Source organism: Artibeus jamaicensis, unplaced genomic scaffold (genome assembly GCF_021234435.1).
Source record: "Artibeus jamaicensis isolate MK-2021 breed Jamaican fruit bat unplaced genomic scaffold, CSHL_Jam_final contig_685, whole genome shotgun sequence".
In the NCBI taxonomy this organism is placed as follows: domain Eukaryota; kingdom Metazoa; phylum Chordata; class Mammalia; order Chiroptera; family Phyllostomidae; genus Artibeus; species Artibeus jamaicensis.
Genome location: NW_026521924.1, coordinates 27,767,359 through 27,788,335, shown reverse-complemented (window position 1 = coordinate 27,788,335; position 20,977 = coordinate 27,767,359). Strand labels below are relative to the sequence as shown.

Here is a 20,977-nt window from a genome sequence, read left to right as displayed (position 1 = left end):
CTTCCAGGAAATCCAGGAAGCTCAGAGAGTCCCAAAGAAGTTGGACCCAAGAAGGAACACACCAAGGCACATCATCATTACATTAGCCAAGATTAAAATGAAGGAGAGAATCCTAGAAGCAGCAAGAGATAAGGGGACAGTCACCTACAAAGGACTTCCCATCAGACTGTCAGCTGATTTCTCAAAAGAGACCTTATAGGCAAGAAGGGGCTGGAAAGAAGTATTTCAAGTTATGAAATCCAAAGACCTACAGCCAAGATTGCTCTATCCAGCAAAGCTTTCATTTAGAATGGAAGGGCAGATAAAGTGCTTGTCAGATAAGGTCAAATTCAAGGAGTTCATCATCACCAAGCCCTTATTATATGAAATGTTAAAGGGACTTATCTAAGAAAAAGAAGATAAAAAAGATGAACAGTGAAAGGGCAACAAACTCACAGTTATTAACAACCACACCTAAAACAAAAGCAAACTAAGAGGACAGCTGGATCAGGAGCAGAACCATAGAAATGAAGATCACATGGAGGGTTAGCAACAGGGGAGTGGGAGGAGGAGAAGGGGGGAGAAGGTACAGAGAATAAGTAGGATAGATGGTAGGTAGAAAATAGATAGGGGGAGGGCAAGGATAGTATGAGAAATATAGAATCTAAAGAACTTGGGACACGTGGTCATAAACTAAAGGGGGGGGGGGGGAGGGGTGTGCAGGGTGGAGGGGAATGAAGGGGGAGAATGGGACAACTGTAATGGCATAATCAATAAAATATATTAAAAAGGAAAAAAAAGGACTTCCTGTTAATGAAAAGCACTTAGTGTCTGGAGCATAGTAAACCACCAACAAATGTAAGTTCTTTAAAAAGTGGTGTTAACAGTCTGCTTATTGCTCATGCCCTAAAGGCCAGAAAGTTAGCACAAACCCTCCTGGCTCCAGGAAGCTGGAGTTCTTCCTTCCAGCTTCCACTACCTGTCCACTGGCCACACCTATTGGGAGTGCCTGGGTTTTGCCTGCTCCTCAAGAACGCATAGCACTCTGGAGGAGAAAATCAGTATGCCATTGCTCAAACTCACTTAAGTTAATATTGTTTACTAGAACACCTGGTTATTTCTCTTTTTAAAATTTTTCAAATACAGTTGACATTCAGTATTATATTAGTTTCAGGTCACATGAGCATTTCTTAAGACATAAATCAAAATACATTCTTGAAGCAAATCTGAACTAGGTTAATGAAGAGGAGGCTATAGCAGCTTTAATGCAAAGGGTGAGGGTCTCTGGAAAAAATGAAAATTGGCTATGATAAAACCGTGCTCAAAGACTCAATCTTCAGTTGAACATCAAACAAGGCTAGCTTCTGTCTGAAAATAGGCATTTAAAAAATACTAAAACCATTTTGGCAGACTCCTTGGGGCAGCCCCACCCATTTTCCTTTCCTTTCGCTGTGGGTGTGTAGCTGCATTTACTAAGCTGGAAAGTCCTGAGAAATGACACAACCCACCGAGGACAACTTAGCAGCTTTCTTGGACTGGACAACAGGCACGTTTACATAGGTTTGCAAAAATTCCCTGGAACCACTCTGGTCCTTTGAAGACGTACTGTTGCCTAAAATGTGTTCCAGCCTGTTGGTAGGGTACAAGTGCAGTATAATGCTGATATTACCTTTCAAAATGCTAAAGTAAGTAGCACTTTAAATAAAAGTAGAGCTTTACTTAAAACCCTTTCCCAACCAGTGACCTCCACATGCTCTCTCCTTCAGAAGAGGGATAAGTAGTGGCTTTTCTGTGTGAAAGAAGACCAAAGAAGGCTGAAAGTATCTGTCGCAGATGAACTTGTAGATCCCACTACACCAAACTCCTCAGACTCAGACTCAGAAGTCATTTTAGTTCAAGTCTTTTCAACCTGAACCCTGCTGACATTGGGACTGGGTAATTCCCTGTGGTGGGGGGTGCTTGGGTGTCAGTATCAAATTCCATGCTTCCATCCCAGCTGTGACAACCAAAAATGTCTCCAGACACTGCCACTGTCGCCTGGGGGCAGAATCGAAAGCCTCTGCTCCAGATACAACCCAGGCACTATCTGCCCTGAAGCTATGGACTCTTCAGAAACCTTTTTCAAAAGAAAAGGCTGTCCTCTCGCTCTTCACTGGAAGCACCTGAAAGCTAGTTGTACTCTGGTGAGTTAATAAAGATGGCAATGTATTAATGAATTTCAGCAGTGGAGTATTTTAAGTACAATAATGATTTACAACTGTGGATCATTTCAGGAGGGATGGTATTTGCATTCATAGTTTACTGTCTTCACATGTGGGGGCCCCGTGTGAACCTTAGGACCGCCTCCCCGTCAGTGACCAGCTGGCTGCCTCTGCAGTCCCACCCTCACTGCCAGCAGGAGGGGGTTTCTGTGTTGTCTTGGGAACAAAAGCACTAGTCAAACGAATGAGTGACAGGAGATTCAAGGTATGAAGAAAAAGATCTCATGACTGGATTTCTTCCCCTTTCCTGGAGTGAGGGGAGGGAAGGGGAAAAGGGGAACTGTACTCATAAAGAAACTGAAACTCACAATTAATCTTCTCCCATTAATGGTTATATTTGTTAATCTACAAGCTTAGAGCTGCCATAAGAACAAACGATGTCTTAATGTACAAATTAATTACATTAGAAAGTTTTACTTTTTAAAACTTTATTGATTTATCACCTGATTAAAGCATGGGATATTTTAACAGTATTATACATAATATTTTTACATAGAAAACTTTACATAGCGTTTCATGTTATATAATTCTGCTTATTCTTTCAAAAATGTATACATCCATTGGGCAAGGAATGCTTTTCATTAAATTACCAATATTAAATGCACTTAATCATCATGTATAGATTAACAAAAGTAGCTATTAACGTTTAGGCATTTTAAGGAGGTAAAACATACATTTTGCACATAAAGAAATATTTGATGCAAATATGCAGATAAAATTTTTTAAAAATTAGAACACTGAGGAAAACTACACCTTTGATGAGTGTCTTTTTTGGAAAGCAAGGATTTCCAGATAAATTCATTCTTTTAAATACTCAGCTTTGGTTTCTTTGTTTCCCAAACTACAAAGCTGCTGACAGCAAAACTCCAGGGTGTGCGTTCAGGCATGTCTACCGCAACACAAACATGGGAAGAGAACTGAGAAAATGTAGTATTGAGAGTCCAGCATCTGTTTAAACCAATCTCCGTTTGCATCACAACAACAAACATTTGAACACGACGGTCATACTTGTGTTGGTCACAGGCTCCTTTAACAACTAGTAAAGACTACTAAATGGGTAGCCGTACTCACAAAAGAACAACAAAAACCTCAGGGTTTTGTTTCTTTGCGTTTTGCACAGAAGTCACCTGCCAGGGAAAAGGCTGTGTCTCCAGCTGTTGTTGCACAATCCCCACAGCACATGTGCTTTGGTTGTATGCGAGGGCTATTAGGAAGAAGGTGTGTTTGAGTCTGAGGATGCTTATTTGAAATAACATCTCCCACCTGTTTGTTGTTAAGACACCAAAGCTGGTGGTTTCCATACAGGACAATGAGGAAAAACAAAAGCGCTCAAAGCAGCAGTACTGTAACAAAAACTCTCTAGAGACCCAGCACATATAATCAATACTTAAAGCATTCTGAGAAAGAAGTAAGGCCTTGGAAATGCTTCCCTCTTCTCCCTCGACTTTGTTAATAATAGGTGGGGTTCTGGTGCGGTACTGCCGAGTCACACACACCCTCATCACTAGTGTTTGAGGGGCACGGGCCACGAGTATCAGGAGATAGAACAGATGTACTCACACAGCGGATTCAGGCTGAATGGCTTATCACTGGAGGTGAGGGACTGCTTCTGCGGGCCCAGGCCGCGCAGAGAGAAACCACCCCGAATGGTTTTACGTCCAGTGTTTAAAAGTCCATGCTGGTACAATTCAAATGCCTCATTCAGAAAACGGAATCATTTGAAAGACAACGTTAAAAAGAAATGAAAACCTGAATGTTTCAGCATGTAACGAAACGCTACACCATTTCTTACTCTGCAAAAGGAGACAAAAATGAAAGAGAAGGCAGGAACATACTGGAAAAGTCCTGCAGTCACCTTTGATGAAGAAAATGTCACACGACCACCTCAGAAGGAAAGGAAAAATCTCAATCAGGGATGCAGCTGGAGAGAAAATGCAGCAAACACACGTGTTCGCGTGTTCCCCATTTACACCTGTAGTACAAACGCTGGTGGGGATGGCGACCTGCCGAGGCTGTGACGAACTACAGCACCAGGAGTTCAGTCTTAGAACGCAGCCTCCATGGCTCAGTGTCAAGATGTAATGGATCCCAGACAAGTCAGTCTAATGCGCTAACATTGTCCATTCACAGTAAAATACTCTCCTGTGGTCCCTTCCTGCTAATTTATATAGCTCTTCCTAAATGTATGTAAATAATGCAGAAACATAAACTTGCGTTTTTTTCTTTGGTAAAGAAACGAAAACACTTTTGGGGAAAGAAAAGTAGACAGCGTACTGCTGGCCCGAACCAAACATTTCTCAAGGCCATTAAAAACACAAACATTTAAGAAATTGGTTTCTTGTTAAACAAAAGCACCAGAAATCCTTCTCTATAAAAAAAAATATTTGATTTTATAGATAGGTTCCCAACTTACTAACTTCTAAGGCACCAGAGTTGACAGAGATACAATCCAATTTACGGTACTGAAGGATGTAGGTACAAGTCTGGACGTTCTAACAACTCTGTGTAACGCTTTTGCTAATGCTGAACGCTGCTCCAGGTGAGCAGAGGATGAGGGCAGAGAATGAAGAGTGTGTTCTCTTTCTCTCGGACTCAGAATAAGTTAACTTCCAAATACAGTGCTCGCAGGCTTCGGGCCCCATTTGTACACCGCCCACTTTTGCATAAGGTGCATCAGTATTCAGTTCTGCAGCGAAAAATATTGCACCATCATTAACGTAAAAAGGGCCTCAGAATCTAACCTTTCAAAGAATTCAGCTCCCCAGCTCAGATTAACAGAAGCCCTGGGCACGTCACCTCCTGCCAAGGTCACGGATCAGCTGGCCCCATGACTGCACAGGCCTGCTCTAGTCTCACGCACAACAGGTGCCCGAGGAGGTCTGCAGAGCGACCCTCATGCACAGCCCCCATCCCTCTCCCCGGGGCCCTTGGGTGGGGCCCGTGCAGAGCAGGGACAGTAACAATGGCTACCCTCACTCTTCTGAGGTAAAAGTAAAAAGTTTACTCAAATATAAATTAACTCCATTAAATTACTACTTCCTTTTTGTTACTACTTTCATATATTAGATTTTGGGGTGTGAGATGGACAATGTATTCTGGAAATTCTAATTTAATACCCACCCACCACAAATACTTCTGGGAAGGCTAATCATTTTCATTCATTTTTCTACCTTTTCCTGTAGACGTTTTCTCCCCAAGTTCCTAAAAGGGAGAATCAGGAGGAGCTACATTTTCTTTAGCCTTGCTTCTAACTTAATCACTAAACTCTGCCTTCACTCAAATCCTCAATAATACATTTTTGTAAAACACTTTAAAAATCACTCAGACATAAACAAAATGGGAGAAGAAAAACCCTTTTGTCCCCTACCAGACTACTCTGACTACAGCGGACTCCCCAGCGACAAGGACACTCCCACTTCTATGACACACTCAAACAACACAAACCCAGCGTGTTTTAGGTGGCGCTTCGCCGTTACAAGAAATTTTATTAAGAGACTAACAACCACGAACCTACACAGCTGAGTCCAGTATCTTCGTGGAGCAGCTCCTCCGACGAGACTCACGCAGGCGGTCGAAGGACTTTCCTGGGAGAGGCCGGCGTGTGCAGGGATGGGCCCGACAGACAGTTCAAGCAGTAAAATGGAATGACAGAGATGAAACAGACTCCCCACGTACTGTGTCAGCTGGGTGTGCAGCCATTAACAAACCCCATGCCCCAGTCAGGGGCTCTACTGGGACCAGCGAAGAGGCCATCTTTATCCAGACCATTCCAGGCTCCAAGATGCTGACTCCTTGTTTCCATGACCTGCTCTTTCGGAGACGTGCCGGGCAGACGTGGCGTGGTGGACGTTCTGCAGAGAAGCAGCAGGGGCCCGCAGGGGCCAGGGCTACCACGTCGGTGACAGGGTCCCCGGTACCTGTGATGGCTCTTCTGGAATCCATATCTTAAACACAACACCTATCCGTAGGAAGAACTTCCGCAGAACGGCTCGAAGCTCAGGAATCAGGTCAAACTGCATAATTTCACACAAGTAGGGGTAGTACTTTGAAGCATGTGCTTTAAACTTGAGTGGGGAGAGAAAGACAGAAAGTTAGAAACTGAACTATGTTTTGGCAATGTGTTTTCAAAAGCATTCGTCTCACCGTGGAACTTCTTGCAACACTGGTGGGGTTTTTTTGCTATTTGCTATTAGAAAGTTGGTGCAAAAATTTGCCAATTAAAACTTCATTATATTTAACTCCAAGCACAGATCATCTGGGGATAGCCTTGCCACCAAAGTTAACTTTAGTTTTAGTAAAGCCAGGTTCCCAGGTCTAAGCCAGCGCTGCCCGCTCTCAGCCCTCCTCCAACACTGCCACACCGAGCACTGCGTGGCTGTTTAAGAGCCCCGGGCCTGGGCTCAACGCTGGCCTTCCTCAGCCGTGGCTCTTCGAGAGAGAAAGCCCCAAGAACCCAAGACATCCACTGTCGGTAATGAACTGACTTCCCTCCAACGCCTCTAGGGTGCTGCTAGCTATGGAACCATCCTTGGAAGAATTAAGAAAATAGTTACCTCCAACTCTGAGGAAAAAGCCAGCCCAAACCTATGTCCTAGTGCAGACAACAGTTTGTTTATACCTTTTCATCGTTTATTTTGAGGGTTTTTGTTAGAAGTAACAGCAGGAGACTTGTCCAGGCCTCCCGATGGCTTTCAGAGTTCACCGTGATAAAATAGGCAAGAGCTTCACTGCACACACTAGAAGAATCAGAGAGGGGGGCACATGGAACAAGAGATCAACACCTCACATCCTGCTGGAGTGGAGAACGCTTTATTCTCACAACGAGTATTTACTGAGCACCTGCTCTGGCTGTGCCATTTTGAGCAAATTGCTGAGCCTCAGTTTCCTCAGCTGTAAAATGGGGATAAACAATGGTACTGAACTCAAGGGGCTGTTGTGAAAATTAAATAAACTAAGTCTGTTCAATGGCAGCTGAGCTCAGACCTGGCGTATAGCCCAACTCAGTCAGCGTTTGCAGCACCAAAGGCACAGGGCTTGTTTTCTGTAGTTAATTATCTCCTCCTTTTCTCTCCTTGTATCACATACAATTGGTAACTATTTTAGTTATTTATTATTTTTAAAAAGGTTTTATTTACTTACTTTTGGAGAGAGGGAAAAGGAGGGAGAAAGAGAGGGAGAAACACGGATTGGTTGCTTCCTGCAGGCCCCCAACAGGGGACCTGGCCCACAACCCAGAATTGGGTCCTGACTGGGAATAGAACTGGTGACCCTCCAGTTTGCAGGCCAGTGCTCAATCCACTGAGCCACACCAGCCAGGGCAAAAAAACCATTTTTTTTTTAGCTTTTTAAAAATTTTATTTGTCTTTATTTTTAAAAAAGATTTAAAAAAATTTTTAAGTATATTTTATTGGTTACATTGTTACTGTTTTCCCAATTTCTTCCCCTTTATCCCCCCTCCGCCCTGTACCCCCTAACCCTCCAGCATTTCCCCTTAGTTCATGTCCATGGGTGGTACATGTAAGTTCTTCGAGTTCTATTTCCTATACCATTTTTGAGCTTTCCTCATCTCTTTTACGCCTGCCAATTATGCTTCTTCTCCCCTGTACCTTTTCCCCCATTCCTCCCTTCCCCTCCCCACCGAAATCTCTGTGTGATGTCCATTTCTCTGATTCTGTTCCTGTTCTAGTTGTTTACTTAGTTTTTGTTTTTGTCGTTTGTCTTTTCTTTTAGGTTCATTTGTTGATAGTTGTGAGTTTGTTGTTATTTTACTGTTCATAGTCTTGATCTGCTTTTTCTTAGTAAGTCTTTTTAACATTTCATATAATAAGGGCTTGGTGATGATGAACTCCTTTAACTTGACCTTATCTGGGAAGCACTTTAACTGCCCGTCCATTCTAAATGAAAGCTTTGCTGGTTTTTAATGGCTGCATGATAATCTATCATAGTTTATATTGTAAATTAATTTCACAGTTAAGCTGTTTTAAATTTTTTTTCTTTATAAGTTGGCAATTGATATTATGTGTGAGAATCCTGGTTCCTATTTTTAAGATATTTTCCTAAATAGATTCCGTAACAGTGGAATTAATAACTCAAAGCCACCGAACATTTCTCGATTCCTGATATATAATGCTACCTGCTTTGCAGGAAGTGCTGCAGTGTGAGTCTTACCACACGGGTGCACAGGAGCAGCGGAGTGCGCCACTGTCTCTAAATCTTAAAGGTGTACAGGGGCTCAGACACAGCACCTTTCTCACAGCTGCCCAAGAAGCTGGGTGGCAGAACTGTACTTTTCTGTCTGGGGATCTCTCAGTGGCATCCCCGTCTCCCCATAATCAAAGTAAGTGCATTCTGGTATCCGTATGACTTTAATACATTCCTCTTGGAAAGAAAAAATGATGGGGTGTTAGGGCAAGGACTTCATTCCAGGCCTGTTGACTCTGAGTTCAGAGCATTTCTCACTGCTCACGTTTCTGTACCTTAGGAAATTTATAAATTAAAGAAATGAGGTCCTGCTGTGTCAAGGGCATTAAGAAACATGAAATGGAAAAGTCACCAAAAAGGACCTGGCTGGGTAGCCCAGGGGGTTGCAGCAGCATCCTGATGTGCCAAGGTTGTGGCTTTGCTCTCCAGTCGGGCACATACAAGAAGCAACCAGTGGGTGCATAGATAAAGCAAGTGGAACAACAAATTGCTGTTTCTGTCTCTCTCAACTAAAAAAGTAAAATCATATTATATTTGAAAAAATTGAGCACTGAGTTGTATTTTATTAAATCTTGTAATTAAATTTAAAAAAAAATTAAATTAAAAAAAAGGAAAGAAAACCCACCAAAGAAGAAAAAAGCACAAAGGAAAACAGTTTGAGAGGGCCTCAGCGCACAGGTACTTTACTCCTACCCCTTTCAATTCACAGTACTGCTGTAATGTGTTACAGATGAGAAATTTAACTGGAAACCAATTTTCTTACTTTAAAAGTCGCTGCTGTATCTCTGCCCAGGAATCCCTGCGGTTCTCGTCCACATACATTCGGAACAGGATCCTCAGACAACAGGCCAGGCTGCTGGTCTCCTGTTTCAGAAGATTGGGCTTAGACTTGCCCTTAAAACCTGGAGGTCAGAGAGTCACTGAGATTATGCACATTTCTAGGTTAATGCTGAATAATCATCTAGAAACCTAATCTAGTTACTTTTTAAAAATACTTGAATCACTCACATTCTTAATATGGCTCAACTGTGACAGCAGACACAGGCAGGCAGCTTGTCCTGGCTGCAGGACACACCTCGTCCCCACTGCCCAACTCGTCACCCCTTAGACTCTGCCTGCTGGCTGGTGAAGCCATCGGTGTCAGCTTGTCAAGTGTAATAGGTCTTAAGAATTCTAGCTTGTCACAAGGTTCCCCCCAAAGCACACACAAGAACACATTTTCTGAAAGCCCTGACAAGTGAACACAGCGGTGTGCAAACCACTCCTATAGGCAAGACCTATCACAGCCCAAGACCCAGCACTTCTAGATATTTTACAGTCACGGAGAAAAATGAGATTTAAAGATTCTGGGTTCACATAGGCATCTGGGGATAGTAACCATCCAAAAAATATGTAAAGTGTCACTTTTGTGCAAAAGCTCCAAAACTCAGCCTCCCACCATCACCCGAGGATTTAGGTCTGTATTTCTGGAGGTGGAAAGAGAGAGAGTCCCTAAAAGCTTCAGAAAAATGTGTGAATGCTTTCGGTTTCTCCTAGACTACCACACTTACTGTGTCATCACATTCAACTACATAATTTCAATCTAATGTAACATTTTTTGACTTGCTACTTCAATTCAATTCTCTAACTTTCAAATTGTTTTCCAATCAAAAACTCACTGAGAATTTCCCATGTGCCAGGCAATGTTCCTGGTAGTGGGATGAAATCTATCCAGCGTTTCCTTTCTTTCTTCCTCAAGCAGGAAAATACCTGGTAAGTTACTCCAGCTACATCTACAGCGTCAGGACTCTCCCAAAGGCTTTAAGGTTTTAGGATGATGACCTCTGTGGCCACTATCCGGTCTGCTATGTGTCCTTACCTGCGCGCCACAGGACGGTCCGCTGCTCGTAATTGGAATTGAAGGCTTTTGAGAATGAGTGGGACTCCTGCAAGCAGTCCAACAGCTTGAAGAGGTGCTGGGAAGACATGCACTTATACATGCCCCGATCCTCCGTCTCTATGTGGATGTCCGTATCCAGTGTGTCTTGCTAGAGCAGGGAGGACAGAGAGCTAAGTAGAGGAGATGGAGGGATTCTGGACATTGTGATATCAGACAAAGGCAGTCATAATTCTCTAAAACTCTTCCTCTGTGTAAAACAGACTTCATTCCTCAGCACTCGGAACTATTTCCCGTCTAGGCTCTGCTCTGTGGCCGGGGAGACAGCACACTGAGCTCCTGCATGATGGTGGGCTTTGCTGGCCAAAGTCTCAGTTTTGTCAGTGCTGCCTTCACAGCGTGTATACAAGTGTGTGTTTCTCCAGCTGTTTTACTACGGGATTGCACTGTCCTCTTTATTTTATGAAGTTGGAAAATGATGAAGTCAAATAGTAATATTGTGATAGAAGGTTTAAGTCTCAAAACATACTCACTGAAAGATAGAAATTATTAAGCAAAGCCTAACTGGACTCTTGAGTTTCATCAGGTGACCAGTAGGTTTAAGATCAATAACTGTGTTTTCAAATATGAAGGAAAAAAGCTCCTAAAGACAGACATGAAATGCTAGAATTGTTTTATTGTACGTGTTGCCTAAAATGGGAGGTCTAATCAGGAATTTTATATTTCTTGAGCCCTCGAGGAATGGGCCCACACTCCTCAGAAGCCAGAGTCACGAAAGGACAAAAGGGGCAGAGTCTGCAGTACTCTCCAAACTGATCTACAGAGCCAACACGATCCTAATCAAAATCCCAGCTGACTTCTTTGCACAAATTGATGATCTGATCTTAATACTCATGTGTAAATGCAAGTGACAAAGAGTAGTAAAATATCTGGAAAAAAGAGAGCATTTGAGATCTTGCTTCCAGCAACATCATCAGTTTGACTCAAATAAACTCTTACAAAAAAAAATTTTTAAAGCACCACAAAGTTGGAAGACTCCTATTTCCCAATTTCAAAAATTAATAAAAAGCTGCAGTAATCAAGACAGTGTGGTAACTGGCATAAAAATAGACATACAGATCCATGGAACAGAACTGAGAGTATAGAATCAATCCTTGTATTTCTGGTCAAGTAATTTCCAACAATGGTGCCAGTATAATTCACTGGGGAAAAACAGTCTTTATAACAAAGGGTGCCAGGACAGCTTGATATCCAGGTGCAATAAAATAAAAGGTAAACCCCTTAACTACCATTATATAGAAAAAAATTAAGTAAAAAATGGATCAAAGACCTACATATAAGATCTAAAGTGATAAAACTCTTAAGAGAAAACACAGACCTAAATCTTTGTGACCTGAATTAGACAATGCTTTATTAGATCTAACACTAAAAGTGTAAGTGCCTAAGGAAAAACAGTAAGTTGAACTTCTTAACTAATATTAAAACCTTTTGTGTTTCAAAGGACACCATCAAGAAACTGAAAAGAAAATGCACAGAAAGAGAGAAAACAGCTGCAAACACATGTCTGACAAGGGCCTAGTGTTCAGAATATATAAAAACTCTCACAGTTCTGCAGTTGAGCAATAAAAAGATAAATAACCCAATTTAAAAATGGGCAAAGGATTTGAACAAAACTTTCTCCAAACATACAGAAATGGCCCAGAAGCACAGCAGATACTCAGTATCATCAGTCATTGGGGAAACAAAAATCAAAACCACAATGACACCACTTCACACACCCACTGGTGTGACTGTAATAATTTTTAAAAAGACAGTAACCACCATTAGTGAGGATGTGAAGAAACTGGAATCTTCATACACTACTGACGGGAATGTAAAATAGTGCAGCTGCTTTGGAAACAGTCCATTACTTCCTCAAGAAGGTAAACTTAGAGTTACCATATGATCTAGCAGTTCCACTCCTGGATACGTACTCAGGAGAATTACAAACACATGTCCACGTGAAAACTTACATACAAATGTTCGTAGCAGAATTATTCACAATAGCCAGACAATGCAAAAAAACCAAATGTCCATCAGCTGATGAATGGATAAACATAAAAGTTGGTATAGCCATACAATGAAATATTATTCAGTCATGTATAAAAATAATGAAGTACTTATACAAGCCATGACATGGATGAAACTGGAAAATATTATGCTAAGTTAAAGAAGCCAGACATTAAAGCTCACTCATTATATGGATTCCATTAATATGAAATATCCAGAGTAGGCAAATATTGTACTTAGAGACAGAAAGTAGATTTGATGAGCTGTTGCTAAGGGCTGGAGCCAGAAGGGAATGGGAAGTGACTGTTCATGGTTAGGGCGTTCTCTAGGGCGTTCCCTTTTGCAGTGATAAAAAGTATTCTGTAATTAGGCAGCTGTGATGTTTGCATAACTTTATGAATATACTGAAACCACCAAATTATCCCCTTAAAAAATTTAAAAAGCCTTTGGGCTGGATCTAGCCCACAGATGTGTTTTGTTCATCAGTAATTACAGCACTTAAAAAGTGCATGGTTGATTTGCTATATGAAAAAAAGTCTTGATTCTGGTTCCTCTTGAAACCTGGAAGACCGTTATGACCTAACACCCCCGGCCTCCAAAGCTGGGGGTGGCCTCGGCTCTGACTGGTCTGGAGCTCTTTGTCACGGCCCCACCCAGCCTGCCCCAGGCACTCACAGGATCTGCTAGCCCCCGAGGCACTTAAATCTGTATCCCAAGGTATAAGGTTATTGTCCATATTTTGGACACTTATTCTCTATTTCCAAGAATACCATGTATACAGATTATATATACAAAACAAAAAGTGAACTTTCTCAAGGAAAAACTGGTACTGTCATCCACATATATTTCCCTCAGTTACTTGTGGTTAAATTATTCACAAATTATGAGGAATAGTCCCCATGATGAATAACATTCAAGGTAGGGGGTTGGCATCTGAACAGTGGTATGCTGGTAAACTGGCTCTCTGGGGAATGGAAAAAAAAAAGCCCTGATTTTACTGTTGGCTGATTTCTGTGCTACAAACACTTACATCACAGCCAATTTCAAACTACCAACATGCTGTTGAACACGGGCTGGGGAAGAGATGGGCCTGATGGGCTCTCGTACAAGCTGGCTCCAGCACACCCCTGCCGTCTGTGCCACCTCCCCACCGACAAGGGTGCCCTTCTCGAGGCCACCAGCTCTTATTACCTGGGCAGCAACCATGTGCTCCGCATCTTCCTTTTTGCTTGTTGCCGGGTAGAACACGATATTGTCAATGGTCTGTATCAGTTCCAACTGGACCACACACTTGATGAGGAGGCTGGCAAACAGTTTCTGATCTATATTAGATGATAAAGATTAACCCTAATAATGATTCAGCCAGTTTTGGATAAATATTCCCTGGGTTCCTACTATGTGTAGGCATGGTTTTGACGCTGTGGCCTAATTATGAAAGAGCTGGACAAAAACGAACAGGCTCCCCTGGCAGAGACAGACAGTGAATAAGATGTTTAAGTATACGATGGAGTATGTCGGATGATGAGGACAGAAGGTGGGGGTGAGGTGAGGTGGGGAAGGCATCAGGGTGGTGCTGTGTGTCGAAACAGTCTGGTCAGGAAAGGGTTCTCTGCAAGTGTGGTATCTGAGCAAAGGCCTGAAGGAGGAGGAGTCGGCATGGAGTCTCCGAACAGGCCTCTCCTATGGAGCTGCTTCAAACTGTGCCCCGCACCCGCCACAGGCTCCTGCAGCGGCCTGACTCTCCAAACAGGTCTGAACCTCAGTCTTGAAGGGCAGGGCTCATTTAGTTCTTGTTCTGGATCGCTTTCTCTCTGCCTTGGAGACAGGACTGTTTTGGATGCAGAAGGAAGACGTCTGCATCCTCTTCTATGCCTTTTATTGGTTAGCTATCTTTGACTAGTTAACAGTTTTTTACATAGACTTTTCCCTGTTCAAATTATTGGTGTGACTTCTGCCTATTGACTAGACCGTGACTAGTTCTGCATCCATCTTTTCTTTCTACCCCTGGACTCAGGGGCAGCTCACGGCAGGCACTTCCCAGGTGTCGGCTTACTGCACTATGGTAAAAGTAGAGATTTCTTCTTCAACTTATTGTTATAGAATCAGAATGTAAAAAACGGTAAATGAAGTGTTTAATTTAGTGACGGCAAACAAGGAAAATGGGTCATCGTCAAGTTTTTGAAACTGGCTATGAAATTATATAGCAAGATCTCCAAGCAGAGTTCCCTTTAGTAAGAGAACACAGTGGAGTTGCAAAGTTGTGACTTATACCAATTCGACTGTGCCATCTTGGGCCAAAAATGGAAACAAGGGGAAAACACAACACAAGTGGTATCAGAGATTCTGCATGCTGCTCCACTGAGATGGAGCCCAGAAGGGAGACTGAGATGGGAGATGGGGAGACAGACACTGCTCCTTGGAGGGATGGCAGGGGTCTCAAGCCCCAGGCACCTCTCGGAGTTGCAGTGTTGTGTGGCACTGAGAGTGGTTCGACACTTGCGCCTACACACCAGCCAGCCCTTTCACTGGAGATGATGAGGCAGCAGGGCTCACGTGCTCATGGACATGGGGGGGGGGGGGGAGAGACCGGTGTGCTGCAGTGTTGGGGACAGTGTGTCAGTCCCCAGCATGGTGCCTTTTTAGTGGATTTCAAGGGTGATTAGTTTTTATGCCTTCAGAAGATAATAAACATACATGGTTGTCTAACATGCTGCTTCTGAAGTTAACAGTCATGTTAACGCCCGCAGCCTGGCATGTGCGGAAGAGCGAGGGTCTGTTATGAAGAAAAACAACAGGGCACACGACTTTAAAAAGAGCAGACTCATACCAGAACAGTTAGTTCTGATTTCTCAGTCAGCCAAAGTATACCTGGATCACAACTCCACTTCATACTGTGGGTCATGCCATTAGCTTAAGTCCCAGGCCGCTCAAATGTAAAACAGTACCACATCAGGGGACTAACGTAAGGACTACAAGAGGTCACACAAACTAAATATACTGTGCAGTGCTTGGTTTGCAGCAACTGGCAAACCTACTGTTCTTTTCTTATCCTCACCCAAGGAGGTTTTTTTTTTCATTGCTTTTAAAGCAATAGGAAGGGGGAGAGAAGAGAAAAATATCAACATGAGAGAGGAACACTGATTGGTTGCTTCCCGGGACTGGGATCTACATGCCCAGACCCTGCGACTGAACCAGGGATCATACATTCCCAGACTGGGGATCAAACCCACAACCTAGGTATGTGTCATGTGCCCTGGCTGGGAATCAAACCTGCAACCTTTCAGTTACGGGGTAATGCTCCAACCGAGCCACACTGGCCAGGGCTGTAAACTTACCTTCTTTTGACAGATAGTAATAACACCATAAGCTACATTAAGCCACAAGTTGAAAAAATAATTCGAAACTAGTATCCATGAAAGGGATCTTTGAGACATAAAGAGCTTCCCCAAATCAGTAAAAAAAAAAAAGAGCAACAATCAATACAAAATGAGCAACAAATATGAACAGATACTTGACAGAAAAAAAATAGACCTAGTTCTTAAACATCTTAAAAATGGCTGTCACTCATAATGAGAAAGCTGCAAATTAAAATGACTCCAAATATACCAAACATCACTGAGGCATTCCCAAAGGTCATGTAAAAAGGTATAACCCTGACGGGCAGCAATCCGAAATTATCTGTCAAAGTGGCAAGTGCACTTATCTGTTAACTCAGCAATCCTATGACCGGGAATTTATTCTACAGAAAAATTCACAAATGACACGTGTTAGGTGATTCAGGCAATATTGTTTGTAACAGGAAACAAGTGGGAATAGTGTAACTGTCCGTTAATATGGACCTAATTAAGCAAACAACAGCACATCTAAAGCCTGGAATAATGTGCAATAGTATAGAACGATGTGAAAGGTCTTGATTAATTCTGAATGAGCTCTAAGACACAGTAAGTGAAAACATAATGCACAGTATTCTACAAATGCACAAAAAGAAGAGAATTCACATTTTATGTATGTATGTATCTGTGTGTATACGAACGTACATTTCTGGCACGTAAACGAATGTCTCTGGAGGGGGCATAAGAAGCTGGTGTACTGGCTGCCAGACAGGAAGGAACCACAGACCCAGGCCCGGTGTAGAAGAAAGGCTTACCATGTCTACTCTTCGGTGCCTTCTGGGTATCTGAATCATGTGTCTCACTTATCTAAAATCTGCAAAAACAATTTAAAAAGTGGCCTTACTTGCATACGGTCGACCTTTCCAGCTCTCATCGGTGGGGTTAGAGAGTTGGCTCTGGCCCCTCTCGGAGGCGTTTTTGTCTAGGCTGCTTAACGACTGCAGGTCCAGATCCGCATCCTGAAAGTGAACCAGAGAAACAGGGCGTTCACTCCTCTTCATCTGCAGTGCGGTGCCCGGGCAGAGCAGTGCCCGTTTGAACACCAGGCCCCCACCTGAATGTATGTGTCTTGCTCGGCGTGAAGTATGACTGCAGTGCACACTTCATGTGGCTCCTCCCAGAGGGTGCACAGGAGAGACTGCAAGTTTCACTTATTCCTCCCCCATCGAAACCTCCCCTTTTCGTATTCCAACTTAGAGGGCATTTCTCAACATATGATTTAACAATGAGCGTGACCAATTTTTAATGAGGTCTAGTTAAAAAGTAAACTGGTGCAATAGCTAGCTTTTAAGTTGACAACAGAAGACAGAGTTTAACAGCTATGTACGATGTCAAAGGGGTACTGGACTTGCTGGGGGGAATCACTTTGTAAGTTACATAAATGTCTTAACACTATGTTGTATACCTGAAACTAATGTAACACTGAATGTAAACTATAACTGAAAAAATTAAAAAATAAAGTTATCAAATGAAAAAACAAGCAAGAAAAAAACCCACCAGAACATGTTTAAGTAATGGGGGCTTTATAGTTAAGTTGTTATATCCCAAATGCCTTTTGAAATCTAACGCCCTTTTTGTTATTTGGGAATAGAAGTTAATGTTACAAACATCCATGTAAACCAAACTATTTGAAAATGAGATGTCAATTGGAACCTCATGTGGCTTTGCACAAAAACAACTATCATTTCAGAGGTGGAGAGGAAAGCACTCTTTATTTAAAAGGATAACAAATAAGGACAATTACACTGAATTGTTAGTCATAACAGTGAAGTACCAGAATCGACCTGTCCAACATGGGAGAATCCACTAAATAAATCGTAATTATGTGCCACTACCAAAAAGGCTGTTCTCAGAGAATGTAACTAGAAATATTTTGTGCTTTTATTGAGGTGACTTATTTTCTTAATATTGGCTTGGTCAGAAAGTTTGCTTTTCTCTGTAAGATGGCTCCAGTAGTGCTTAATTGTCTTTAACTTTATTCAAAACAATTTTGTTAGATTGTATTGCAACAGCTGTCATATCAGCGTGCATTAAAAAAAACTTATTAAAATTGTTAAAATTTTTTTTAACTTTAATTTTTATTTTTTTAAAAGATTTCACTTATTTATCTTTAGAGGGGAAGGGAAGGAGAGAGGGAGAGAAATATCAATGTATGGTTGCCTCTCATGCATCCCCTGCTAGGAACTGGTCTGCAACCCAGGCATGTGCCCTGACTGGGAATTGAACCACAATCCTTTGGTTCACAGGCCTGCGCTCAATCCACTGAGCTACACCAGGCAGGGCAATTGCTGAATTTCTGTATAGCCATTTTAATATTGAAGATGGAAAAGATATACTATATTTTTGGCATATAATGCTTTATTCTTTCAAGAAAGGTGAAAATGCAAAAAAAGATTCATGCAGTGTACGTAGAGAAGGTGCCATGACTGACCAGATGTGTCAAAAGTGGTTTGCAAAGATATGTGCTGGAGATTTCTCACTGGATGATGCTCCGTGGTTGGGTAGAGCAGCTGAGGTTGATGGTGACCAAATCGAGGCGTTAATTGAGAACAATCAGCATTATACTGCGCAGGAGATAGGTTGATACACTCAGGAATATCCAAATCAATCAAGGTATTGGTAAAAATGAAAAATGTGTCTTATATTTTATGGAAAAAACCACATAAAGTTTTTGGCCAACCCAATACTTTTGTGTACTTTCTAAAAAAATGCGCCAATAAAGACATAGTTTTTAGATCTTATAACTTTTTTACTCATTTCCCATCAGGAAAGCATAAAGTCTTTGGGCTGCTCACTTTTCTTTTTAGTATAAAATGAGATCAGAGAAAAGAGAACAGAAAAATCTCACCAAGTGTTTTTCTGATGAATCCTCCTCCATGCCTGCAGGTCTCCATGTCAGCAAACTTGAGAAAATGCAAGAGAAGGAAAATGATGACTATCAGAGGCAACCCTGAGCTTTAAGACACCCACTGAACACATAATAACCACATAATAACATAATAACCACATTAATACTTACACATGTGGAATGGTTGTTTTGAAAATATCCATCATACAACTGCATGTTTTATCCCAGACATCAGGACTGAATTTTTCTCCATTGGAGATCACTAAATTTTCTAAGCAGTTTGTACCTGATCGAGCCAACTGCTCATTATCTGCAGGACAAAGCAATATCATCACTACTTTCAAGTGCAGTTTTGATTCCAACTAGATCACTGGTGCTTCATGCTATGAGGTGGAGTCTGTGCCACTGGAGGTCTGTAGACTAATTAATGAAGCACTGCTAACGGCACTATTAAAATTTTACGGTTCAAGTAGGTTATAAAGAGGAGAAATTCCTTATCGTAGCTTTACTGCCAGGGATAGGAAGGTCAACATTTTGTTACCTAATTCCCTGGCTTCTTGTATGAGACATGGTAAAAGGAGGCAGAAAATATCTGAACAGCGTCTCTAAAGATTGTCACTCAAACTCTATTTTTAAAATTTGCCATCTAGGTGTCAGCTGTTTTATCATTTACTATTTTAAAACTGAGACACCTTTTGAAAAACTTATCTAAGTTAGGCCCCATCCTAATAAGCCAAAACTATCTTTGGCACCCGGGTTTACCGTGCTACCTGGGTATTTCCCTAACACGCACCAAAGTGAACGGCTAAGCACTCAAACAACAACGTCCACTCATGAAGCTGTCGATCTTGACTCCCACGGCACATTTAAAAAAATCTTCACTGAAGGATATGTTTTATTATTTCAGAGCAGAATGAGGAACGAGGAAGAGGGGGAGAGAGGGAGAAAGATGGGGGGAGAAAGACGGAGGGAGAAAGACAGATAGGCAGACATGGATGTGAGAGAAACATTGACAGGCTGCCCCCTGGCCTGCCCCCACCAGGGACTGAACCCGCAGCCTAGGCATGTGCCCTGACTGGGGATCGCACTTGCAACCTCCTGGTGTAGGAGGACCACGCTGCAACTGAGCTGCCCAGCCAGGGCCATGGCACATTTTAAAAACATTTTATTATAGGAAGTTTCAAACACACATAAAAGTTTGAAAGAATAATGTAATATGCAAAAAGGTACACCTTTCAAAATATTTGAAAAACTACATCTCACCATAAAGAAATATTTCACAAACTGACTTGGTTGGGAGATTGTTTTTACATTCTAATTAAATTTTAAAAATATACATTTCACCAATTGTGTTCTCCTTTTCATCAAACTTACTGGGGTGACACTGTGAACACAACAATCACACAAATTTCAGGTGCACAACTCCACAGCACATCATCTGCACTCTGCACCGTGTGCTCTCCACCCCAAGTAACTTCCTCCAAGTACGTGACCCACTGTGCTCCTTGGCATTCTGGCCATGCTTTTACATATGGGAAAATTAATCTCATGAAGGACTATGCCAAGATCAATGACACGTGGAGACATAGAATACCTTGTTTTACACACCACTGCAACTGTGCAAATACATCAGAAAGAAGAACTTCATTCAAAGCTTCGTAAAACTGAGTAAATACATCACAAATAGCATAAAGTGCGTGATTGCAAGTTGTTGTCATCCACTCTGATTTCTGGAAAAACAGTAAAAAGATAATGTTTTAAAGCCACGCTCTCCCATACATCCTTGACAAACCATTCTGAAAAGCAACTGGCAGTGTGTGTCAACAGTCATAAATGTTCACACCCACAGATGCAGTCACACTACTTCCAGGGATGAACCCTAAAAAATAATCAAAGATTTGTGGGTGAAGGTTATGTTTATCACACTGGTATTTACATACTATAAACAAAGATAGAAACTAATGTCTAACAATGTGGCAATTGAATTGAGTACATCCATATGACAGAATATTAAAGTTATTCAAAGTGTTACAAAAAGTTCAATGAATTGGAAAAAATGAATATGAGGTTATGCTAAATACTCATGCCATACATCAAAAATTTAAATGTTAAAAATGAGTGAACTTGCCCTGGCTGGTGTAGCTCAGTGGATTGAGCGCGGGCCTGTGAACCAGAGGATTGTAGTTGAGGCAACCATACATTGATATTTCTCTCCCTCTCTCCTTCCCTTCCCCTCTAAAGATAAATAAATAAAATCTTAAAGAAAAAAAATTTTTAAAAATGAGTGAACAGATATCATCCAAAGAAGATACAGAGATGGCCGACATCCACATGTCGAGGTACTCAACACCGCTGGTCAGTAAGGAAATGA

The 20,977-nt window shown here is 41.9% G+C and overlaps 1 protein-coding gene across 1 annotated transcript in view; it reads right to left on the bottom strand.

The window, feature by feature from the left end:
* Positions 1-2,686: 2,686 nt before the first annotated feature.
* ARFGEF2 (ADP ribosylation factor guanine nucleotide exchange factor 2) overlaps positions 2,687-20,977 on the bottom strand; it is an 86,602-nt gene continuing 68,311 nt past the window's right edge. The window contains exons 31-39 of the mRNA XM_037164349.2: positions 20,201-20,336; positions 18,778-18,916; positions 18,607-18,661; positions 16,603-16,717; positions 13,558-13,688; positions 10,300-10,468; positions 9,205-9,343; positions 6,859-6,976; positions 2,687-6,304 (exon numbers count right to left, since the gene is read on the bottom strand). Coding sequence (XP_037020244.2) covers positions 6,128-6,304; positions 6,859-6,976; positions 9,205-9,343; positions 10,300-10,468; positions 13,558-13,688; positions 16,603-16,717; positions 18,607-18,661; positions 18,778-18,916; positions 20,201-20,336 — 1,179 coding nt within the window. The 3' untranslated portion in view covers positions 2,687-6,127. The remainder of the gene's footprint in view (positions 6,305-6,858; positions 6,977-9,204; positions 9,344-10,299; positions 10,469-13,557; positions 13,689-16,602; positions 16,718-18,606; positions 18,662-18,777; positions 18,917-20,200; positions 20,337-20,977) is intronic.